The sequence below is a fragment of the Anomalospiza imberbis genome, chromosome 1, assembly GCF_031753505.1.
Source record: "Anomalospiza imberbis isolate Cuckoo-Finch-1a 21T00152 chromosome 1, ASM3175350v1, whole genome shotgun sequence".
NCBI classification, from domain to species: Eukaryota; Metazoa; Chordata; class Aves; order Passeriformes; family Viduidae; genus Anomalospiza; species Anomalospiza imberbis.
Genome location: NC_089681.1, coordinates 33695159 through 33717283, shown reverse-complemented (window position 1 = coordinate 33717283; position 22125 = coordinate 33695159). Strand labels below are relative to the sequence as shown.

Below are 22125 nucleotides of genomic sequence, written 5' to 3'. Positions count from 1 at the left end.
AGAGCAAGGACATCCCAGAAAAACTGACCTGGAGCTGGTACTGAACATACAGACACTGCTCAGGCAGGCTCAGGAAACAACCTTTGAAGTACCAATGAAAATCAAATGTATTTCCTGATGTAGAATTTTCCCACTCAAGCAACTCAGTGACCTTTCTTTCTAGTATCTTTGTCCATTTGCATCCATTCTCATAGGGAACATGTTTTGAGTTATTTACACTAAAAAGATTTAATTGGAAGATTACACTTATGCACACAATCTGCAAACTATCACAGCTTTCAATCAATTTATCACAAAAAAGCAATTTGTTGAAACTCTTATCTTATGTTTCCAAAGAAAATTCAATTTGAGCCCTAAATCCCACTGAAATTCACTGAAAGTTAGGTCCCTTAACTTCCTTAGTCTCCTTGGGAAATTTTAACCTCAGTTATTTAATTATTCTGACAGAGAGAGAGAGAGGAGAGATTGACAGGAAGATCCTCAAGGAATGATACTGGAGTTACTTGGAATAACCATGACTGCAAGTGTTACCAGTGGTCTCTGCTGCTGTCAGAGCATTTCCAAGCCTAATGAAAATTGATCTGGCATCTTCCCACTCTTTGGGAGTTTTCTACAACATGTGACAGAAGAGACATGTCTTCACACACTGTTTGATCCTTAACTACAGTTCAGATTCATACTGATGAATTTGCCAACATAACAAGTGGAAGCCCACAGCTCATAGACAAAGAATAAAAACATCCATCAGTAAAACCTGAAACACCTAGTACTCTTCCAAAGAGCAAATATAAAGCATGTACTACATTTCTACACTGCATGCTATACCTAACTGCAATTGTTATCCACTGCAGTGATCATTTTAAGAAACTATATTGTCATGAGATCAATTCATGCCAGTGCAGACGGAGTTTCAACAGAGCACTCGCAAACATTTATTAAACATATCCATTTGAAGGTGCAGTGCGAGCCTTCATTTGTCTCTTGTAAAATGACTGGTTGTCAATGTAGAAGAGACACAATGTGAAAGTTAAAAGAATCAAATGCAACACTAGCAAGAAGGCTCTTAAATTTACTATCAGTTTAAATCACACTTGCTTCTTACAAACTCTGTAAATAAAAACACAAGCTACAATAAAAAACTGCCTCAAGAACAAACATCTATCACATTGCCTTAAACTAAAGCTGTTGTATAAACTATTTATATATGCTAACAGAACATACTTGGATCCATATGATCCATATCCATACACAGATAATTGTATCTGACACATGCCTATCTCTAATGCACATTGCAAATCTCTAATAAATTTTAAAAAACATCCCAAGATTACAAGTTTACTTCTGCCATCAGCGTTGACACTATATTCAGACCACAAATGGCTCAGACAAAACAAAACAAGTTAAAAAAGAGTCTTAGCAGAACTTTTGACAAACACAGACCTTCATCACCTGTAGCCTCTTAGGCAGGTGAAATTCTTCTGCTGCTTTTATGAAGTATATCATGGTAACACATACACAGAATACAGGGCTCAAAACACTGAAAACATGGCACAGTAAATTCAGCTTTGAGATCTCTCAGGTAATTTCCTTCTCCACGAAGCAGTTCACCTGCTGCATGCCTCAGGTCATCCCATGTTACACCAGAGTAACATGTCCTTGCCTAGAGGCCAATTCCAACCCCCCAAACTGTGTAAACCCTTCTCAAACACATCATGGCTGCTCCATTTGTGCTCCCAAACACCATAGTTACTTTGCTCATCACTTTGTAAGTGCTTTGTGGAGATTTTCTGAGCCAGAGACACACTAACAGAACCAAGGCTCTTGCTGGTTCAAGCGCATTTAAATCACCATCTGCTAACTCATAAAATAAACCACTCAGGCAAATGTTTCTTTCAGAACACACAAATGATGGTAACACAGCGTTATGCTTTTCAAACACTAAAACTGTTGGGAAAAGATTAGCAACTGAAACATCAAAACAGTGCAGTGACAACACCAGCAGAGATGCGGCAGCAGAATCAGACACTTGTTCCTAACTAAAACAGCTGAATAATCAAACTGAAATGCTACTTCTCAGTTTCATACCTGTGAAACTGTGTAGGTAACTCTAACAGCACGCACCTCCTTTTCCAGAGGAGGAACAATTCAGAGGCACCACCCCACGCTTTTCTCTTCAGGATAGTTAGCACACAGCTGATGGACACTGCCTTTCCTAGCCATTTTTTGTGAATACGACCATTCATTTCGGTTGTACCTTTACAAATGTCCACAGAAAATATTTTGACACAGTAATTTTGTTTGTTTCCATAAAATCACAGAAAATATGTAATATTTCAATTATAGAACTGACTCAGAAGATGAAATAAAAACACTATTTGCACAGTTTTAAAAGAAAAGTAAAAAGCTTAGCTCACACCATGTTCTCTTTTACACTGATGTGATACAGGAAAAAAAAAACCCACAGAAATCAATGAAATGTCTTTAGACTATCACAGGAAAAAACAAAATTAGAAAACAGCCTTCTCCTTATTTCCCAGTTTCAGGAATATTCTGAAGGCTCTCAGATGGAAAATAGGAGCACTGATTAGTGGAATAGTAATTAGCTATTTAGCACTTAGCTTTTCAGTAAGCTCACCTGAGTCATACATCTTATGTACTGTTTACTGTTGCTACTTTATTCCACTCAAAAGAAAAGAAAAAATAGGCAGCTTTCATTTCTGTAGAAATCTTCTTCTAGGAAAAAAAAAAAAAACAATTGCAACAATTCTAAATTATTTTAGCTATTACTATTGACTGGTTTGTCTAATTTCCTTTCCAAAGTCTTCCACTGGCATGGCACCACTGCACAGCTTCCCAGAGGTCCTCAGGCAAGGATGTCACCACCCAGATAATACAACCTGAGGTGTCTGTGGCCAGGGAGGAGGTAAAGGAAGGCCAAACAATCAAGTCTTAAAAGAATGGAGCTATTCCCCCTCCTGCATTTATAATATATAAAACCCATCTATAAAGTAGCCCTGCGACAGTGGAGATACTGATTTTTGCAGAGATTCATCATATTTATTTCTCAGGGGAAGGAAAAGCCAGGCTTGAAATCAAGCCCTTCCCCACTGGTGGGGTTCAACACTGCTTTCCCTTAGCACTGATCTGTGGTGGTATCCTGCCTTGTGGCTTCACAGAGCTTTTTCAGCTAACATTTCTGCATGATCACCCTCTTCCATTTATTGCCATTTCTAAACAATAGAATGCATTACTCTGTCTTCCTATTCTATTCATCTCTAAATTAAAATTCTTTGACCTTTCATTATAAGAATAGTGTATTTGGAGACAGAATAAATACTTTATTGGATTGAAACATCTATCTCCCAATGTGCTACTCAGTGAAAGAACAGCACTTAATCCCAAAGGCTATTCTACACTATTTTTTTAGATCAGATTCATCATTGCAGTACCCAAAAGCAGATTAAAAACACTTAAGCATGAATATAATTTCTCCTGGTTTTAAGAAAAGAAAATGAAATGTTTGAGGCAAGGAAGAACAAGGTGAGTTTGGAAGCATCCTGGGGAGATCAGTTCAAAATGCAGGGAGAGAAAGCTGTACTGCAAAGGAAAGAAAGGGAGCATGTCTATTATCTGGGGTGACCAATTCCTATTATGTTTTCTTCATTTATCACTTTATCATTCATTTTCAATACTTAACATTGCGTAAGACCAAATGGCTTTTATATTTGGCTTCTATTCTACACAAGCACCACATTTATGAATAATGTATTGCAATTCATTACAACATAACCCTGAAAATTTGTATTTACAAGTGTGTAAGAAGCTTATCAATGCATAATGTAACTGTTAGCTACAGTGTGGGAGTTTCAAACAAACACAATAATAGAGAGGAAAAAAACCTCTAGAGAAAATATTCCACTGAAAAATGTGCAATGAGGAAGTCATTGTTCCAAATATGACATTGAAGAAAAAGCCTCTCTTCCAAAATACTAAAAATACATGAGCTATTCAGCTCAACACCTCTCATTTCAAGAAAGTGTCTGACTAAAGGAATTAAAGTTTCAGGCAGTTGTTAAAAATCCAGATGTTTGAGGCAGCTGCCTCTTCTGTGGCTCAGATGCTGGGTGGGATTTGACCCCCATGTGTGCAGGCTGCTGCCCCGGGTGGTTCCAAGAGCCACCCGCTCCCTGGCCGCCCTGCCTGTCCCACTCCATCCCATGAACGCCGGCACACACAGACGAGCTGCAGACCTGGCACGAACCTGCCCTGGCAGCCGGGTCAGAGCAGCTGGAGGCGTGCTCGGTGCCAGTCACAAAACCCTGGAAGCCAGCACCAGGAAAGGGCAGCAGCAGGCATCCACAGCACAGGGAAAGGGGCGGTGTGGTCAGAGACCGCCCTCCAGGCAGCACATCACACCAAAAGGCACCTGCTGCTGACAAAAGCTAAGGGTCAGCCCTCAGGAAAACAACCTCCAGAACCAATTCAAGTTAAGGCCAAACTAGCACTGCTAGCAATGCTCACTTAACATTGGACTCAATGATCTTAAAGGTCTTTCTTTTCCAATCTAAATGATTCTATGTACCATGTAAACTATTACCTCAGCAGTAACAATGTTCAGCTGGAGAGTCCCAGAAGATTAAGGAGACAAAAAGCTATGCACTTAAAAATCCATCAAAATGGGAAAATCCGAGCATTTCTGTTCAGCTTTCTTCTTGTAACATATATAATTATCAGAGGCTGTGACCCTCATCCAGTACTTTTATTTATTCCTTGGAGATAGTATAGATTAATTATCTTGTTATGCAAGTCTTGGGCGATACAGTAATGTACAATAAGAATACTTTATTCGCACAAAAACTGCACTAACAGGCAATTAGTGTAATAAAACACTATATTAACTGCAATGTGATATGGAAGTTTGCTGCCAAGATGGAATAATAAAGCCGTTTATACAGATAACCATTAACAGAAGAAGTGACACAGGGGTATTTAAACACAGGCAACATCTAACCAAAACTAAAGTTTGTAGATTACAACTCAAACTGGATTATATTGGTGCTCCTGCACAAAGAATAAATCATCATAGAGATCATCCTTTTATTAACACACACTGCTGAAACCCATCAGGGAAACATTTATAAATATAAAAACACGTAAGCCTGAAGCCACAGTGCTGGTATTCTCGTGAGGAGCAAACGGAAAAAGTAATCCTCTCCAGCATACTGGAATCTAGGTATGTCTTGAACGATGTACTAGAAGAAAACAGAAGCAAGAGTTACATAGAGAAGTGACCTTCAACCAAATGGGATTTTACTTGTATTTTCCACCCCAAAATGAATGGAAGTTAAAATTAATAAAAATTGAGACTTAAATAGCAAATTGCATCTCAAAATGTCAAACTATGCAAATAAGTACACACTGGTGGCTAAACACTTTTCCATCAAAAGTAGTTTTGCCATCAAACTCAAATTAATAAAAATGATACTTGCCCAAAACTGCTTTCACAGTGGGAAAAAAAAAAAGGTTTGTTGCTCTCTAATTGGTGTGGTGACTTGAAAAATATTTAATAAATGACATGCTTTTCCCATTATTTCAGATTACTTAAACAAGTGTAGTACAAAAATCCCAAAAGGCCTTGTTATCTGTTTAAAAATGAAAAAGCTTTACATATCAGACCCTGCTCCCACTCAGTATCAAGTGTACCTCATTACCTTCAGGGGGAATGTGTCACAGTTAGCTGTAATTTATTAACTTTTCTGGAAAGCTTTACTAAATCTAATGTTCATTAGATACCAGGTTTGAGAACCACAAGAGGAGGCAGCAGTAAGCTGCTGGTCCTTGTAAGCACAAAAGCATTAGTATTAATTAAACGCCTCCAGACCTCCCTTTCTGCTCTGACTGTGCTTGCTGTCGAGCTAATTGCTTCTCTCCTCCAGCACAACTTATCGTGTCTGCCCTGCTCCAGAGCAGCCAACTTCATGTTTTCTAAATAGGATGAACAGCCTGCAGACAGTAACTCTGATTGCTTCAGATCTTTTCAGAGCTCCTTGTAAGACAATTGAAATGTTTTATGCAGACAAAATGATCTTCAAATTTTTCTTCATCTGAAGTTTTCGCATTAGGAAATGAGTTAAATTATAAAACTCAAAATCTCTGTGGCCTTTTTAAAGCAAGAGCATCAATTAGAAAGATGAATAGGAAAGTCTTGATAGCAGTTGACATCACTATTGTAAAACATAACATTTGCAGGACTTAGAAGAAGGACTTAATATAAAGATTAAGAAGTACTGAAGAATCTAGGAGATATGGATAACAATTATGTTTATCAAAAAAATCTCGGAACTGGTGGCACTGACTTGTGCTCTATTATTACTTACTTGACAATCCCACATAAGAGGATTACTGTCTATTTTGGCACGATGTATAATAAGAGTATACAGCACATCACCAAGGGGTTGTATCACACCCACACATATTCTTCAAGTCAAATCTCCCACATCAGAAAACCACCAGCTGTCAGTTCCCTCAGCTCCACACCATTTTGTTACTCAAGAAAATCAGGGGAAAAAATTAAAAAGTAAGTATTTTTAACAGGTGTGCAACACAGACTAAATTAAGGGCAGAATTCTTGTATCATTCTTTGGCCCCCTGCACATAAAAACAACCATGTTGCTCCTCACACTCTCTATCCTGATTCAACAGAAAAGCAGCAGAGAGCAGTCTTGAGAGCATCCAGCGACCCTCTGACACAATCACAAGGGTTACATCAACCCGTCTTTTCTAATGCTATGCTACTAATTCTCTTAGTATCTTCAAAAACACCATGAAAACTGTAACAAATCCAGCACTAGAAAAGTTGCTTAGCACCAGAATTGTATTTTGGAGAAATCCTAATGCTCAGACCACAAAATAATTGATCTGAGCATCCTGTTAAACTAGACAAGGGAAATGTACTACATTCCTGATACACTGCACCATTTTTTCCTGTCAGGCACAATCCAAACAAAAAGCAGCTGGCTCATAGTATAGGATGCCTACCTGCTAATATAAACCTTATGGTTATCAAACTCTTCTACCACCAGCACTCATCAGTCCCCTCACTGTCTCTACCAGTTAAATCTACTCTTCCTAGAGGAACATGGTCAACCTTGGCCCAGCAGTTAGTAAAAGATTTCAGTATGCCAGCTTGGGCAAACCATGTTATTTCTCCCATATCCTGAGACTGCAGCACATGACAGATCCCTTCCTCAGTCTCTGTAACACTCAAGGTATTTATAAACACACAATATAAATCTGACAATAAAAACATGGAGTTTTCTTGAAAGCATGGCACTGCATCAGACGCATGGTAAGCTCTTCTTTCCGTAGGATTTAAATTTGGAATGTGGGGATGAAGGGGATGATGAAGAGGGGAATAAGCATGAAAGGAAGTTAATTATAGATCTATCCGATGACACACAGCTCTCTTTCATCTTAACCAAATACTTAAAATTTATTATTAGTCATAGAAAGGAGCAATAGCTGCTTTAATGACAGTGCAGGAACCCTTAAAATTATGTTAGTTCATACATTACTCTGTTTTTCTCTGGTTAATTTAATTTCTTCTCCTTAAAGAAGATGAGAAGGTATATGTCTACCCAAGGCTTCTGACTCACCAGGCTTAAAAGCTCTTTTCAAGTTCTTTCCCATTAGCTGGCCTGGCCAATATTAGTCCATCAGTTTTAGCTCATTTCTTATAGAAGGCTGATCTTCTTTTAATTATCACAAATGCACGGGGGCAGTAGCCCTAACCACTCTTTTTATTTTGCTTTTCAAGGCCACATGCATCCCCTATCGTTGTCTGTCCTACTTGCTTGTGAGTGTCCAAAGCTAGTGCCATTAACCACAAACTCAGTAAGAACAACAAATGACCCTATCTAAGCAAAAATCAGTTGCTAACAAACATCAAGGCAAGAAGCAAAAGCTAATGAGGAGAGGTCTTTTTTTTGTACTTCTCCCTAAGGTGAGTCACAGAGGTACTCCTAAATGCAAGGGCACTCTGAGTATTGCTTATCTTCCTCCTCCCAGAGGCTCTGGGAAAGCCATTGATAGGAGTAAACACACGGATACTATTGCCTACTTTGCTTCTGCAGTCAAAGAAATTCAGACCAGACAGCTCTATCCTTGACATCATAATCACAATGTCATTAAACTATTCAGTCACTGAGGTCACTGACTATATACAACTTCTATGTATCAAAATTGTGCAATAGCTACTTAGGAACTATAATTTAGAATACAGCTCTTCCTTCAAGCATCAATTCAGTCCTCAGCTATGCTCTTAAATTTTTTTTTAGAGTATGGCATTTTATTATGACAATGCAGTGCTGAGTTCAGAGTCTTCTCACTCTCATTGTGTAACAAGACTAATAGTCCTCCAGTAACAAAATGCAGGTGTGGTAACAAACTAACAGTGACTTGTTTCAAATGACCCCAAAATCCCACTTCTTTCCCTAGGTCATGCTATTAGCAGAAGAAACAGTTTTTTTTAAATTCTTATTTTAGGCCAATTATATAACTTACCAGACAAATGCCTACATCGATAGTAGTATCATCATTGATAGTAGTGCATCAGCACTAGTATTCTGCAGACTCAAAAAGCTCATGTGCTATTTTCTCCTATGACTGTAAAAATTCCCTAGGGATATACCTTCACTATTTCTGTCACTAGACAGCTATATTAAATCAAGTTGATACACACTGCCCATCATATTTACAACAATTACAGACTCTCTTATTATGTAACAATTTTTTTTTACATTTTTTAAACAGGAGGATTATTACTGAAGCTATTTGCACCCTAGAAGGCTACACTCATCATTAAATCTCTTTTTCCCCTCACTGGGATGAATTAAAAGCAGAAACATAAATTTAGATTAAAAACTACAAAATGAAAAACTATTTTGCTACTGCTTTTTAAACTCCAGCTACTGAAATGGCAGGCACCAATGGCATGGAGAGGCACTTTGAGCAAAAGTGGAAAATGCTGTTCTGTGAGAAAGAAAAGCATGGCAGAAGCAAAGCTTCTCTGTTCTCTGCATTACCAAAACTCACCAGCCTTGTCAGGGACTTTCCTGTACTCCACAGACACAGCAGTATCTTCAGCCCTTCCCATGGGCTCCAGGTACTGTCCCTGGCAGGTGCCTCCTGACCAGAGTCCATTCTGGCTTGCAACACACAAAAGAAGTACTAACATCCCATGCTGCTAACACTCAACCTCCTTATCTCCTTCACTCTTCCTGGGGCTTTTTCAGTTGAAAGTTCCCACCTAACCTGCATACACAGGTTATTCTGCTCATAAATTTCACATGGGTTTGACCTCTGAGCCTATGAGCTGATTCCTTTGAACCTTTGATGGAAAATACAGTGTTTTCAGTTGTTATACAAAGCAAAATCTACTGAGCTAACAGCTCAGCTGAATACAGCAATTTCTCTTCAAGTACAAGGAGAGCTTAACACACAGCAATGTCAGGTAACATCTTCCAGAGTATTTCTTTTAGATATTTGTAGATTCAAGTGAGGCTTGCTTGACACATTCTCTTTAAGTAATCACAGGTTAGCAGCCACCACAGCAGAGCTCACAGCTATTTCCCTGTCTACTTGATTGTCTACAAAAATGCATTACTTGAAATGACTTCTGGGGAGGTTGGTATTCAGATTTTAATCTAATCAGAGAATGAAAAAAGGAGAAGCAGGAACCAAGGTGTGATTGAAAGCACTTGACTTCAGAAGCACGCCAGCACCTTTCAGTGCCTACATGACACCTTAAGTCAATAGCTGTGAAGAAACCCAGGACAAACACTGGAGTAAACTACAACTTAAGTATAAAATAGCAAATCACAAGGTATCAGAAGATATACTCAACTAATATATGCATTACCTGAAATATTCTGAATCTAGAGGATAGCTTAATTAATATAGAAAGAAAATGGTACTATCACAGGGGAACCCTGCCAGGATTTCATCTTTGTCACTTCAAAGAAGTCGACTGAAAACAGGTAAATATGGAAAGGCACCCCAAATTTAGAAAAGCTTGCTAAATTCAAAAAACGGAAGAGCTGGTAGCTGATTTCAGAGCAGTGGATTTAAGAAAATCACTGCTGAGACACTCTTGAGGATTTCATTCTAATCCAATAACATCAAAGATAAAAGGTGCAGAGGGCAACCACCAGATTGAGGTCCTACTGTGCATGGTGCAATGTAAGCAAAATGTTAACGTCAATATAAGCAAGGAAAGAAGTGGAAGCACTAAAAAAATATCTTGGGAAGCTGATGAAAAGGAAGCAAGCTGCTGAAAAGAAACCTGTACTAAAAATGGGGAAAACAATCAAAGATGAACAGCACAGGAGCATGCAATTAGTGGACCTGCAGTACTGCTTTGCAAGCATTTCATGTGACACAATTCATCTACCTGCTTGTTCAAATTACAAGGAAATTTTTTTTTTTTCTGACTGCATGTCCTTCAAACTCACCACAAAATGTAATTCATACCGCAGCATGATGTTTTTCACTGATGTAATTTGTCTTTGCTGCCAAGTAAGCTGTTTACCTACACGAGAGTTAATATTTTCTGATTAGATTATCAGGTCTAATGGCAGCATAAAATAACACTCGAATTTCTGTGTCTGCACTTCCTGATTTCTCAGTTAAGAACAAATTCCTAGTGGCAGAAAACAAGAGCAGTTAAAAGTCCCATGTTCGTTAGCTCTCTCGTTAATGCTGGCAGTGTCTAAATTTCTGGCCTTGTGACAGCACAACAGATGCCCAAACTGCTCAGCAGCAGAGCAGGACAGAGCCCATACATCTCCACTGCTCACTGCCGAGCAGTGATGTATTTGTTCCCATCACAGGAAATGTCCTATTTTTTTCTGGGCACTTGGAAGGATTTGGCTGACTCAGGTGAAACCAACCTGCATGCATACTGCAGAGCTGTATCTGTCATAAATTTGCTAGCTCCAACCCATGTGCCCAGATTGTCCAACTGAGTTGAGGTAAAAGGACCATGGTGCTTGAAAAAAAGCATGGAGACCAGCAATCAGAAAGCCAACAGTTTGCTCCCTCTTCCCACTGTGCCATTTCAGAGCTTTCCCATTACAGCCCTAGTAAGTCCCAGCAGCCCTGTAGCTGCTGAGGGGATTGCAGAGACACCCTTGGACTTGTGAGCTGAAATTCTGACAGCTCTGGTGACAATTCACAGGAAGACAGGTGACCAGGTTGCCCTGCCCTCAAGAGTTCATGTGGTACTGGCCCATCCATCAGCAGCCAAGTCAGAGCTAGTGCTTACTTTGACCTTTCAGTCAAGAGTGGCAAAAACTGCCAATGGGAACCAGCTGAAATAAGTGCCATTTTTTGCATGGTGGCTTCTCAACTGTTTTCAAAATAAATATGAAAGGCGAGTAAAAACAACAAAAAAGGAAAACTGAGTTCATTCTTCACAAGAAACAATGGGTTTTAAAAGTGCTAACAGGGTAAAAAAGACTTCATAGGATTAAAATGAGAGCATGAAAATTTAACATGACAGAGTTAGTTTTCTGTTCTTTTAAAAACCATGGAAAAATTCCATTCATCTACTTTAAAAACCTGAATTTTTAGATGCTGGCCTTCAGGATGAAACAGAAGGCTGAGACTCATTTATAAAATTGCCTGTATTTCCTGCACAACCAAGACAGAAACCCATATGTCTTTGAATGATAGTACAGAGAAATCCGGCCTCCTCTCTTTTGACTGCATAAGCACTTTCACAGCAATAAAGTCCTCCCTGGTGAGGCAGCCACTGAATGAGAGTTAAGGGAAAATGGATGAAACACAAAGCATCTCTAATCCACCTGCAACAGGAGTAGTTACATTGACCTTTTAGAAAACAGTCAGGGTATCCAGCAGACAGCTAAAGTTTCCAGACCCCAGGTAATCAGACACTAGATCCCAAGCCTTCAGTTCCTGGCAAAAGCTACAAACAAGCTGTTACTTAAAGGCCACTTTCATGTCTAGATTTCCAAGCTGCTCCAGGACCACAGCAGGTGGAGACACTTGTCTGCACAAACCAGCCCTGCAGCAGAGCTTGACAGAGAAGGGAGCCGCTCTCCAAGAAAACGCTATTCCCAAGCTCAAGAGGGTGAAAAGGGCACTGTCAACCTCAGAAACAAAATGCTAACCATTTTGACAAATGCTAAGCAAGGGAAACAATTAGACCTGGGAATTCAGTGAGTTTCAGAACCCGGGATCCAACACAGTTTTTGTCCTTTAATACAAAGAGAAAGAGAATCAGGGAAGCATGTGCCTAAGTCTCTTCTTGCTCCTAAGAAGGACAAAGTGCATTTTGCCAGTTACTGGAAGTGATGCTTTGTCAATACAGCTGCTTGTGAACAATGCCATAGCTCATGGCAAGGACACAACTGGAGAGATGCAAATAGCATCCCTAAGGGACACAACACTGGCAGAGCAAGTGAAGATATATCACTCACGACATTAAATCCTGCAGGCAGAAAACTTCAGAGCAAAGGCTGCCCCCACTCTTTACTGAACTCTCTGTTACGTACACATTGCTTAAAAGGACAAAAAAAAATCGGCTTCATTACATGCTTAAGAAAATGGTATCTAGGATTACAGTATGAAAAAGAAGTATCAGTCCACCTATGAAATAGGAAACTAAAGTGAAGAAGAAAAATAAAATCTATTTCCTCAGTTATAGGAAAGGACAATAAAACTACACAGTGCTACTGTAAGCAATTATTAGGAACTGTGCCAGCTGCCTGATCAGCATTTTAACAAAAAAAAGGGATGCTACAGTGTGCCAGAAAAGCATAATACTGCATCCTCTGGGTGTTAAATCAGCTGTGGGAGAAATCAGTATAATCCATATACACAAAAAGAGCTGCAGTCACTTCACCTGCATCCCAAAATGCTCCCTACTCCCAGCTGAGAGCACAGCGAGTTCAGCCTTTCACTAGTGCTGCCCAGCTGAGTGTGCAAACAATACAAGTGTGTGTTGCACACACACATTTCATGGAATCACAGGATACACTGAGTTGGAAGGGACCCACAAGGGTCATCAAGTCTAACTCATAGCCCTGCACAGGACCATCCTCAAGAGCCACACCATGTGCCCAAGAGAACTGTCCAAACACTTCTTGAACTCTTTCAGGCTAGAGCTGTGACCACTTCCCTGGGAAGCCTGTTCCACTGCCCAACCACACTCTGGGAGAAGAACCTTTTTTGTTTAATATCCAACCTAAACCTCCCCTGACAGAGTATCGGGCCATCTCCTCAGGTCCTGTCACTGGTCACCACTGAGAAAAGATCAATGCCTGCTCCTTCTCTTCCCCTCAAAAGGAAGTTGTAGAAGTTGTAGACTGCAATGACGTCTCCCCTCAGCCTCTCCTTCTCCAGGCTTAACAGACACACTGACCTCAGCCACTTCTCATACAGCTTCCGCTCAAGGCCCTTCACCATTTTCATCACGCTCCTTTGGATGCTCTCTAATAGTTTAATGTCTTTTTTATACTGTGGTACCCAACACTGCATACAGTGTTGAAGGTGAGGCCACCCCACTGCAGAGCGGAGGGGGACAATCCTCTCCCTTACCTGGCTGTGCCTGATGGTTTGCACAAAAACAGACTGCTGATAGATCAAGTCTTAGTGCTTGCCTCTGCATAAAACAGATGTGGCCTTCTCTCAGTTAAAGTAAAATCATGTATTTGAGAAATAAGCTCTGCACACCTCCCCTTTACAAGGAAAATAGAGCAAGCAATAAAAAGCACTGGTGAACAGACCCTTTTGCCTCAATTTTTGATTCAAAAAAATCTTCCTTCTCACAGGCATGCTGTAAAAATAAACTCGCTATTTCTGTAGGGTTTACCAACTACAGGGATCAATGCCTTTTGGATATCAGGAATCATATTCCAAAAGTAAACCAAAAGTGGTCATAAGCTGAATGGTGAGAATAAAATTAAATGCTGGTCAGCTGTTTCCCTACTTCTAGATGGTCCCTTCTGCTCAGCTAGAAAGCTGATACTGTCTCAGAAAACCTCAATGACCTTGTAGCATCCACATTAAGGACCTGATGTCCCCAGTGGGCTCCAGTTCCTGTCTCCCAGGGACATCCATAAGCTGAGAAGCAGCCAGACCAAAATGGATCAAAGTGGCACAAAAATCCAGTGCTTCCTGTGCCAACATCCAAGCAATGGCACGCTACAGAGATCTAGCTTGTTTGGCAGCTGGGCTATGCCCTGGGACCCAGGAGGCAGAGGTGGTGGGCTTCAGATGTGAAGCTACCCCTCCTGCCCTCTCCTTTCAAGTGGGATGTGGATATAGGTGTATATTTATATCTATATATTTATACAGATATATATCTATATCTATATCTATATATATTTTTATATATATATATATATATATACATAGATATATCTATATATTTATATAGATATATATCTATTTATATATATTTTTAATATATATATAAACATAGATATATTTAACTAAAAATATAATAAATATAATTATCATACATACATATAATAAAGATTTTTGGGGAAGTCTGTAACAAAGACATGAAGGGTACGTATACAGAACATCCACCAGTAAACACTGGTAATGAGGTGTTTTCCAGACAGAATACTGTCACAGTGAAATGGTTTACCTAATGCTAGAAACAGCAACCCACAAACAATCCTCATGAAAACAAAGCAGGATTCCAAAATATTTTTGAAACTTGTGTAAATTTTTTTTCCAGGTTATGAAATTACTTTACTTCCCTGCCTTTCAGCCATTATCTGTACCAAGCCCATTTGCACAGGTTTATCCAATTTTTCAGCCATTATCCCATAAAACCTTTATCTTTGCATTTTGTATTTACAGTTTGTTCCAAAACCTAGGGACAGTCTGCATGAAATTAAACTGAGACACTTTCCTCATATCATATCCTAACCAGCCTACGGTATTCTGGAAACTGAAATAAAACATCCTTAGCATAATGACCAATTTGTTCACTAGTCATTTTGGGGGGGTACTGGTAAAAGCTACTCCTGAATACTAAAATATTTTCATTAGTGCAATGTTTCTGTAAAACCTAATATTGCGTCTCTATGTGTGAATTTTTAGGGTAAATTCATTTTTTATAACAATATCCACTTCCAAAAGAAAAAAAATATTTTAAAGTTTTCAGCCACTATTAAAACTTCAAAGTGCCACACTTAATTTTAAAGAACTGCTTTTTAAAATTCTGATATAATACAAGGCAAACTCACATTGAAGACAAACTGTTGGATCCTTACAAAAAAAAAAAACCCCAGTGTTTAGAAAAATCACAGTGCTTTAAGTGCTAGAATTTGACAAGTAGCAGAAACACCATCAAGGTACAAAACAAGACTCAGGAAGTCCAATTCAACTTCAAATTTAATTGCAATTAATTTAATTGGATAAATACTTAAAAGAAGAACCTGCACACATCAGGCAGCTGACAACAGACACATCATGGTACAGCTGAGCACAGAAGGGAGAGACTTTGGAGAAGATAAAGACCACTTAGTGACTGCCCAGTTTTTACACAGTGTGCAACTTCCCTTTTGGATTATCTGTGATTAAGGGAACCAGTTCTTACATTTCCTAGGCACCTGTTACAATCATTACTTGTTTTCAAGCCTGATGTCACACATTTCTCAAAGTTAGCATCAGGGCACCAAAGTATCGTCAAGTTTAAGGGACGGGAGGACCCGGAGGTGACACTGCTTCACAAGGAAGAAACATCCCACACAAGAGCTCACACGCTGCTATGCGGGCAGCCCAAATACACATCCCTGCTTGGCACCTTTGTCCTACTAAAAATGACATAGCACCTTGTAAACTGGCACTGTGCCATTCTGACAGATGGACTTAAGTGTAGGCAGCCAAGAGACTATGTACAAGCCTCAAATATGTTTTTTGAGAGGAGAACTTCCAGCCAGGAATGTTAAAACAGCTGTCCACATTGAGCTTGCATGCCTACACTTAAGAGGATATGCTATCACCATTCGAGCACTGAGCTGGATTAACTTGGAAAATAAATAAGATAGCTTCCACAGCCACATAAGGTGAGTTTTTGCAGAATCAAGATTAGTGATACACAAGGGGGGCTTTACTGACCTACTATTAGTGGGCACATTTGCAGGGTCAAAAAAGCTAATCAGTTCTGAAGCTCAGTGAACCTCTTATCAGGTGCACACATATATATTTATCTTCCTTTGGAAGAAAAACATAGAATGTAATGCCAGCATGATTATGAATAAACATGTTAGTGATCTTCCATTCTGTTGGAGGATACTTTTTTATGAATTAGCTGTCCTTACTCAAACACATGTATCTGTGTGACTGGGATGTGTTTCCCTGGGCTTTCATATATTTTTAAAACCTCAACTGCCACGGCCTACTCCAAGACTTTTTGTTAGCTCATGCCTACACACAGACATACATTCTATATTTTGACATCACTTGCATAGTTTTCCCCAGTAACAGAATCACACCTGGAGAACCAGGCATTGCATAACACAGGATGTGAGGTGGCATGCCTGCAGAGCCATGCCCAGGCCACTTCTATCCCATCCCTGCACCTGGCTGGGCTGTCTGCTGCCTCTCCTCAAGGACATGCAACATTCCAAACCATTGAGAAGATCCAACAAAAACATGTTTGTTCACATCAACGTGCCAAGCAGTGCTCTTTTTCTTTCTCCCCTAAAAACTCAAATTTTACTCTTGCCCCTCAAAAAGGCACTGGCCTATATCTGAAGTCAGGCAAATATTTAAACGTTAACAAGTTAAATGTTTCCTCAGAACTCCACACTACTTAAAAAAGATAATACCAAGATTTCCAACAGCAGACAACATTGCTTCTAGCCCTGAGTGGCTTCAAGACTGAATGGAGGTGATAGTACATTTTATTCAATATTTAAACACCCTCTGTGTTCATTTTAATTCTCCCTGTGGTCCCAATCAAATCACAGGCATAAATTTTTCACATACACTGTAGCTGGGTGTACTCATCTTTGTTCTCTTCAATCAGTAAAAATGAACTTCGACTCTACAAGCGTCCTCCCAGTATAGATCAAAGCTGCTTTAAGTGTCTGGCAAGCACAGTCCCATGGAGTCTACCCAGCTGCCGGTGCCTTTTACCTTTGTTAACTTCACTGTAATTAAAGTTACCCGAGTCATTTCATTACTATTTCCTGTGCTAGAAGCACATCAGTGGTAGGCATCATTTCTCCTGCACAGTGAGGATTTCCCCCCACTGACCTTGTCTTCCCCTTTGCTGAAAAAAAATTTCCGCCTCTCTTGCCGTTCACCTCTTCTACCCTTCATTCCTCCCCTACAGCATTTCCTTTTCTTTTTCCGTTTTTGAGGACTGTGTGGGATCGCCTACTTGCAAAAGTTCCAAACTACAATTTAGCAACCTCAGTAACGAGATGCTTTGTTTCTTCATGCTGCCAACAAAGTCAATCCTAGGTTAATCTTCATTTCCATGCCACTTAACCTTTCTCAGACAGGAGAAGAGAGGGAAAAAACACTTTGTCACATACTTCATCATGCAGATTAGCAGTGCAGTGAATACCTCTCCCTCCTTCCAAAAACTTGCAGTGCCCCCGGCTTTTTCAAGACACTGAACACAGACTGTGCATAGCTTTAAAACGGTTCAGGGAACAGTCAAATTGCCAAGAACAGGTCAAAAGGAATAAAAACACTGATCCAGATCACTACTTTTGCTCAGTAAAGTAGTTACACACACACTCCACAAGTGTGTAACTTCCATAAATGTGTGCTTTACAAGCAATTATTATCTCCGTGGCTATTGTAAAGCCAAAGAAAATTGAACTGCAAATGGTAATGCCAAGTATCCAAAACACCTTCACAGCTCTCTCAGCCCCCTAAGTGCCTCTCCTTATTTGAAAAGAATTTGAAGGGGTACATGAGGTTCATTTCTTACAGAAGCATGTAAGGTGCTAATGCAAAGCCAGGGAGCAGTTAACCTTCTTACACATTACACAAACTATCACGATCAAACTCCAATAAAGTTTAGTATCCAGTTATCTGAGATATCCCTTCTTCCCACCATCACACAACTATCAAGAAGACTTGTCAGTACCTGCTGAAAAACGTATGCCAGATTGGACTCTCATTTTGTTGAACTGCCCTAACCAAACTCAACTCTGAAGGTTTTACATGCTGGTTTATCAATGGGTTTTTAACTCTGAGATGTCAGAGGATGTATCAATGCCAGTCAAAATTAATTGCTAGTTCAAGGCAAATGAATGATGGAAAAGTAAAAGGAAGCATGCCAAAAACCTCTCGAAGTGCTTATTAAGCATTAACATTATAGAGGCTTTAAGCTAAAGGTACAGCAACCAGAATTTAGAAATACAAAGCTTCTGTAGTAGCAAAAAGAAACTTGAAAGAGCAAAGCAAATTTTAACACTGCTTTCTGAAAAAGTCACCGGCTACTGCCAAGTGCTGAAACGCGTTAGAGAAGACAACTTTCTCTGCTATTCTATTACCCATGCAAGAGGGAGTGAGTACAACTGCTTTTAGGCACCCTGCATTAGCTTCACCCGTTACTACTGTTCACCATGCCACAGAACATTTTAAAACAGGAGAGAATGGCAATTTTACTCCAAAAGGTCATTTGAAAAGAAAAACTTAGCACAGATGTTGTTCAGCAGGACTAAGGCAGAAGTACCTGTAACTGGCCCCTCCAAGAGATCTGGGGTTTAGCAAAGTACCCAGGTACTTAAGTTGCCTTACCTAGGTAAAGCGAGGCGTTTTCTTTCTTGACATTGTCATCTAAGTAGGTTGGTCCCAAGGTATAGATGGGTGTCGAGCCCATGCCAATGAGGATTTGGGCACAAATGAATAAAGCTACATAGAGAGAGTGGTCGTTTCCACCGGTGTCCTTGATGCAGGCCGACGAGTCCCACTGCTCTTTGGCAGTGCCATTGCCAGCCACGCACAAGCCCTCGTTACTGACGGAGGAGTTCAGTTCCTGGATCTGGTACGGCGGAGAGATGAAGTGAGGTAAGGAGAAGAGCGCAGCGCCCAGGGCTATGAAAAGTCCCCCTACAGCCAGCCAGAGCGGCCTCCGCCCACGACCCCCGAAGTAGCTGATGAAGACCACCACCACCAGGCTCCCGATGTCGAAGCAGCTGACCAGCAGCCCCGATTCCGAGCTCTTGAGGCTGTATCTCCGCTCAATGGTGGTGATGACGCTGCTCAAGTAGCCGGAGACCATGAGGGACTGGATGAAGGTCAGGAAGCACATGCAGACCAGGAAGAAACGCGAGTCCGCCAGCACTGCCCGCAGGCACGCTCTGCCCGGGGGTCCCGCCAGCAGCAGCGCCGGCGGCGGCGGCGGCAGCAGCAGCGGGGGGCCCAGGGATACCCCTCGGCCGGGCGCCGCCGGCTGGCCGCCCTCCGTCTTCCAGGGCAAGCTCCCGCTGGCGCTGGCGGCGGCGGGGTGCCGGCCAGCCTCGGCGACGGCAGAGGCGCCCTCGCCCCGCTCGGCCTCGGGAGCCGGTCCCGCGGAGGGGCTCGGCGGGCCGCCGCCGCCCCCCCCGGCCGCCAGGGGGGAGCCGAGCGCGGGCAGACTGCGGCACCGCGGCGCCTCCGCCCGGCCCCCCGCCGCCGCCGCCGGCCGCTCCGCCCCGGGGAGCCGCTGCTCCGGGGTCCCCGCCGAGGCCATGCTGGGTCCGGCGGCGACCTCAGAGGAGCCCGGCCGGCTCCATCGCTGCCGTGCGTCGAGCGCGCTGAGGGGCCCGGCGAGAGCGCAGCATAGCGAGGAGGGGAGGAGGGAGGGGAGGGGGGTGGCCCTAGCCGCGGCCGCCGGCCGCCCCGCCACACGTGTCAGCCAAACTCCTTTGTGGCTCCATCCACCCTCAGTCTCGCTCGAGAGGCCGCCCGCCCGCCGGGGCGCCCGCGCTGCCGGCGGCTCCCGCTCCCCGTCGCCGCATGCCCGCGGCGCCGCGATCAGCAGCCGCCCGCCGGGGCTCCGCGGATAGCCTGCCCGCCGCGGGGCAGCGCCGCCCGCTCCGCCGCCCGCATCCTCCTCTGTCCTCGCCGCCGACGCCGGTGACGGAGCTCCGGGAGGTTGCTGCCGATCTGCGGGGCGGAGAGCAAGCACGGGAGGTCAGCCGCGCCGGCCCCAGCCGCCCCGTTCCTCCCCGCCGCCCCGGCCTCTGCCCGCCCGACCCCGCGGTGTGCGCTGAGCTCCGGGGAGCGCCTCTATCCCCGTCCCCGCGGGGGCTGGATCACGGCAGCGCCCCGGGGACCGCGCGTCCTTGGGGACGGCACATGGATTTACATAAGAGCTCGGGCGGCCTCGGCCAGAGCGCGACCCTTTTATTTGGCGCCGGATACGACAGCCAAAGGTCGCCGTGCCAAGCCTTTTATTTTCCAGCCTAAAAATAAATGCGTTGAAATAAATACTCCGCTACAACTCGGCGGCCCGGGGACCGGCGGCAGGCGGAGGGAAGGGGAACAAAGCAGGAGCCGGGCAGCGGCGGCGGGCACGTCGGGAGCCGGCAACCCCGGGCCGACCTCGCCGCCCCAGCTCGCTCGGATGCCCCCCGGGACCGCCGGGTGCAGAGCGGAGCCCAGACATCCCTACCCCGGCAGCAGAACACGCCTTTTGCCTCCTTTGTCCGCTTTTGTCTCCCCGCCGCCTCCTCCTCGCTGCGGCCCCGCGGAGGGGTGGGGGGGGAGGCAACGGCACCCGGGCAACCGCGCCCCGGCAGCGGATCTCCCCCACCCCCAGAGGGTGGCCAGCGGGTAGGGCGGCGGAGCCGGCGGAGTGCACCGGGCTCTCCTCCCGGCCGCTGCGAAGGAAGACGACAGGGCTACTCACCGAGCGTGCGGCGCCGGGGGCGGCCGGCCCGGGCCCTGCGCCCCCGCCCCGCCTGTCACCCAACGCCGGGTCCCCCTCGGCCGCCTCCGCCTCCCCGGGCGCCGGAGCGCAGGCGCGCCCGCCGCAGCCGCCGGGCCGGGCGATGCCGCCGGGCGCTCGCGTGCCCTCCGACCTGCCCTGCCGGCCCGCGGTTACCCGGCTACACCCTCTCGCCAGAGAGGCCGGAGCCCCCGCGGGACGGTGAGCACGGCGGCGGGGCACGCCTTGGCGTCTGCCCGGTCCGTGCCCTTGCTCACCCGTGGAACTGCTGAGGGCTGCAACTCGGCGCTCGCGGCTGAGAAAGTCCGCGGAGCGCTGCGGTTGGCAGCCCCGGGCGGCGTTTAGGATGCTTAGGATGGTGTTGCATCGCCTTGTGTAAAAGGCGGAAATATTCGGAAGACGGGACCGAATCGTCTGCTGAAAAGTGAGAAGAACCAAGGAATGATTTTAAAAATTTTTATTTTAAGGAAAATAAATCACCTGGTGATCCTTTTTGTCCCAGATTTTATCTCCAATGCAAACCATCTCCAAAACTGGGAAGCACATGCGAAATATGGGAAAAGTAGTTTGGAGATTAGTCCTCACAGAGTTTTCGCCTGATCTCCTTTTTTAGGTTTGTGTAGTGTCTTGAATTGCACTGGTTTGTTTGCTCTCAAGTCCCTGTATTTAAAGCTCTAGTAGCAGGATAAGGCTAAATAGTCCTGCAAATTATTGTATTTGTTGTGGCGTGATAGAGTGTGAACTATTAAGATATTTGTCTTTTCCATAAAGTAATGTGAAGGAATACACCAAAGAAGCCTAATACCATATACATTTCTGAATAGTTAGTGCTTTTCTGGCAGGATGGAAGATTTACAATTGATTTGTTTCTCCTCCTTTAAAAAAATATTTAAGACTGACTCACCACTTTTTTTTTTTTTTTACTTATTTATTGTCTGGATCAATAAGATCATTTCATAGCATATTCATGAAAGATACCATCTTCAAGTTTTATGAAGCTGTTATCCAGAGATATTTTGATACCTCTTTGTACTCACTTAACACTCCAACTGCTCAAACTCAACACAGCCAAAACAAAATGGGTTTTTTTGTTTGGATGGTTTTCAACCACATTTTTCCTGTTGAGAAGGTGTCCCCAGTTTAGTGCTTGTTTAGGCCTTAGTTTTATTATTGCCTTTGATTCAGTT

At 43.2% G+C, this 22125-nt stretch overlaps 1 protein-coding gene across 2 annotated transcripts in view; it reads right to left on the bottom strand.

Annotated features, from left to right (window-relative positions):
* SLCO5A1 (solute carrier organic anion transporter family member 5A1) overlaps positions 1–21047 on the bottom strand; it is a 67876-nt gene extending 46829 nt beyond the window's left edge. Inside the window, exons 1-2 of one of the 2 annotated variants that reach the window (XM_068187027.1) lie at positions 20900–21047; positions 18805–20154 (exon numbers count right to left, since the gene is read on the bottom strand). In XM_068187027.1, the coding sequence (XP_068043128.1) occupies positions 18805–19738 (934 nt within the window). In that variant the 5' untranslated portion in view covers positions 19739–20154; positions 20900–21047. Of the gene's footprint in view, positions 1–18804; positions 20155–20662; positions 20809–20899 lie in introns of those variants that run through there. The other variant, XM_068187022.1, reaches the window with a different exon arrangement.
* Positions 21048–22125: the final 1078 nt, after the last annotated feature.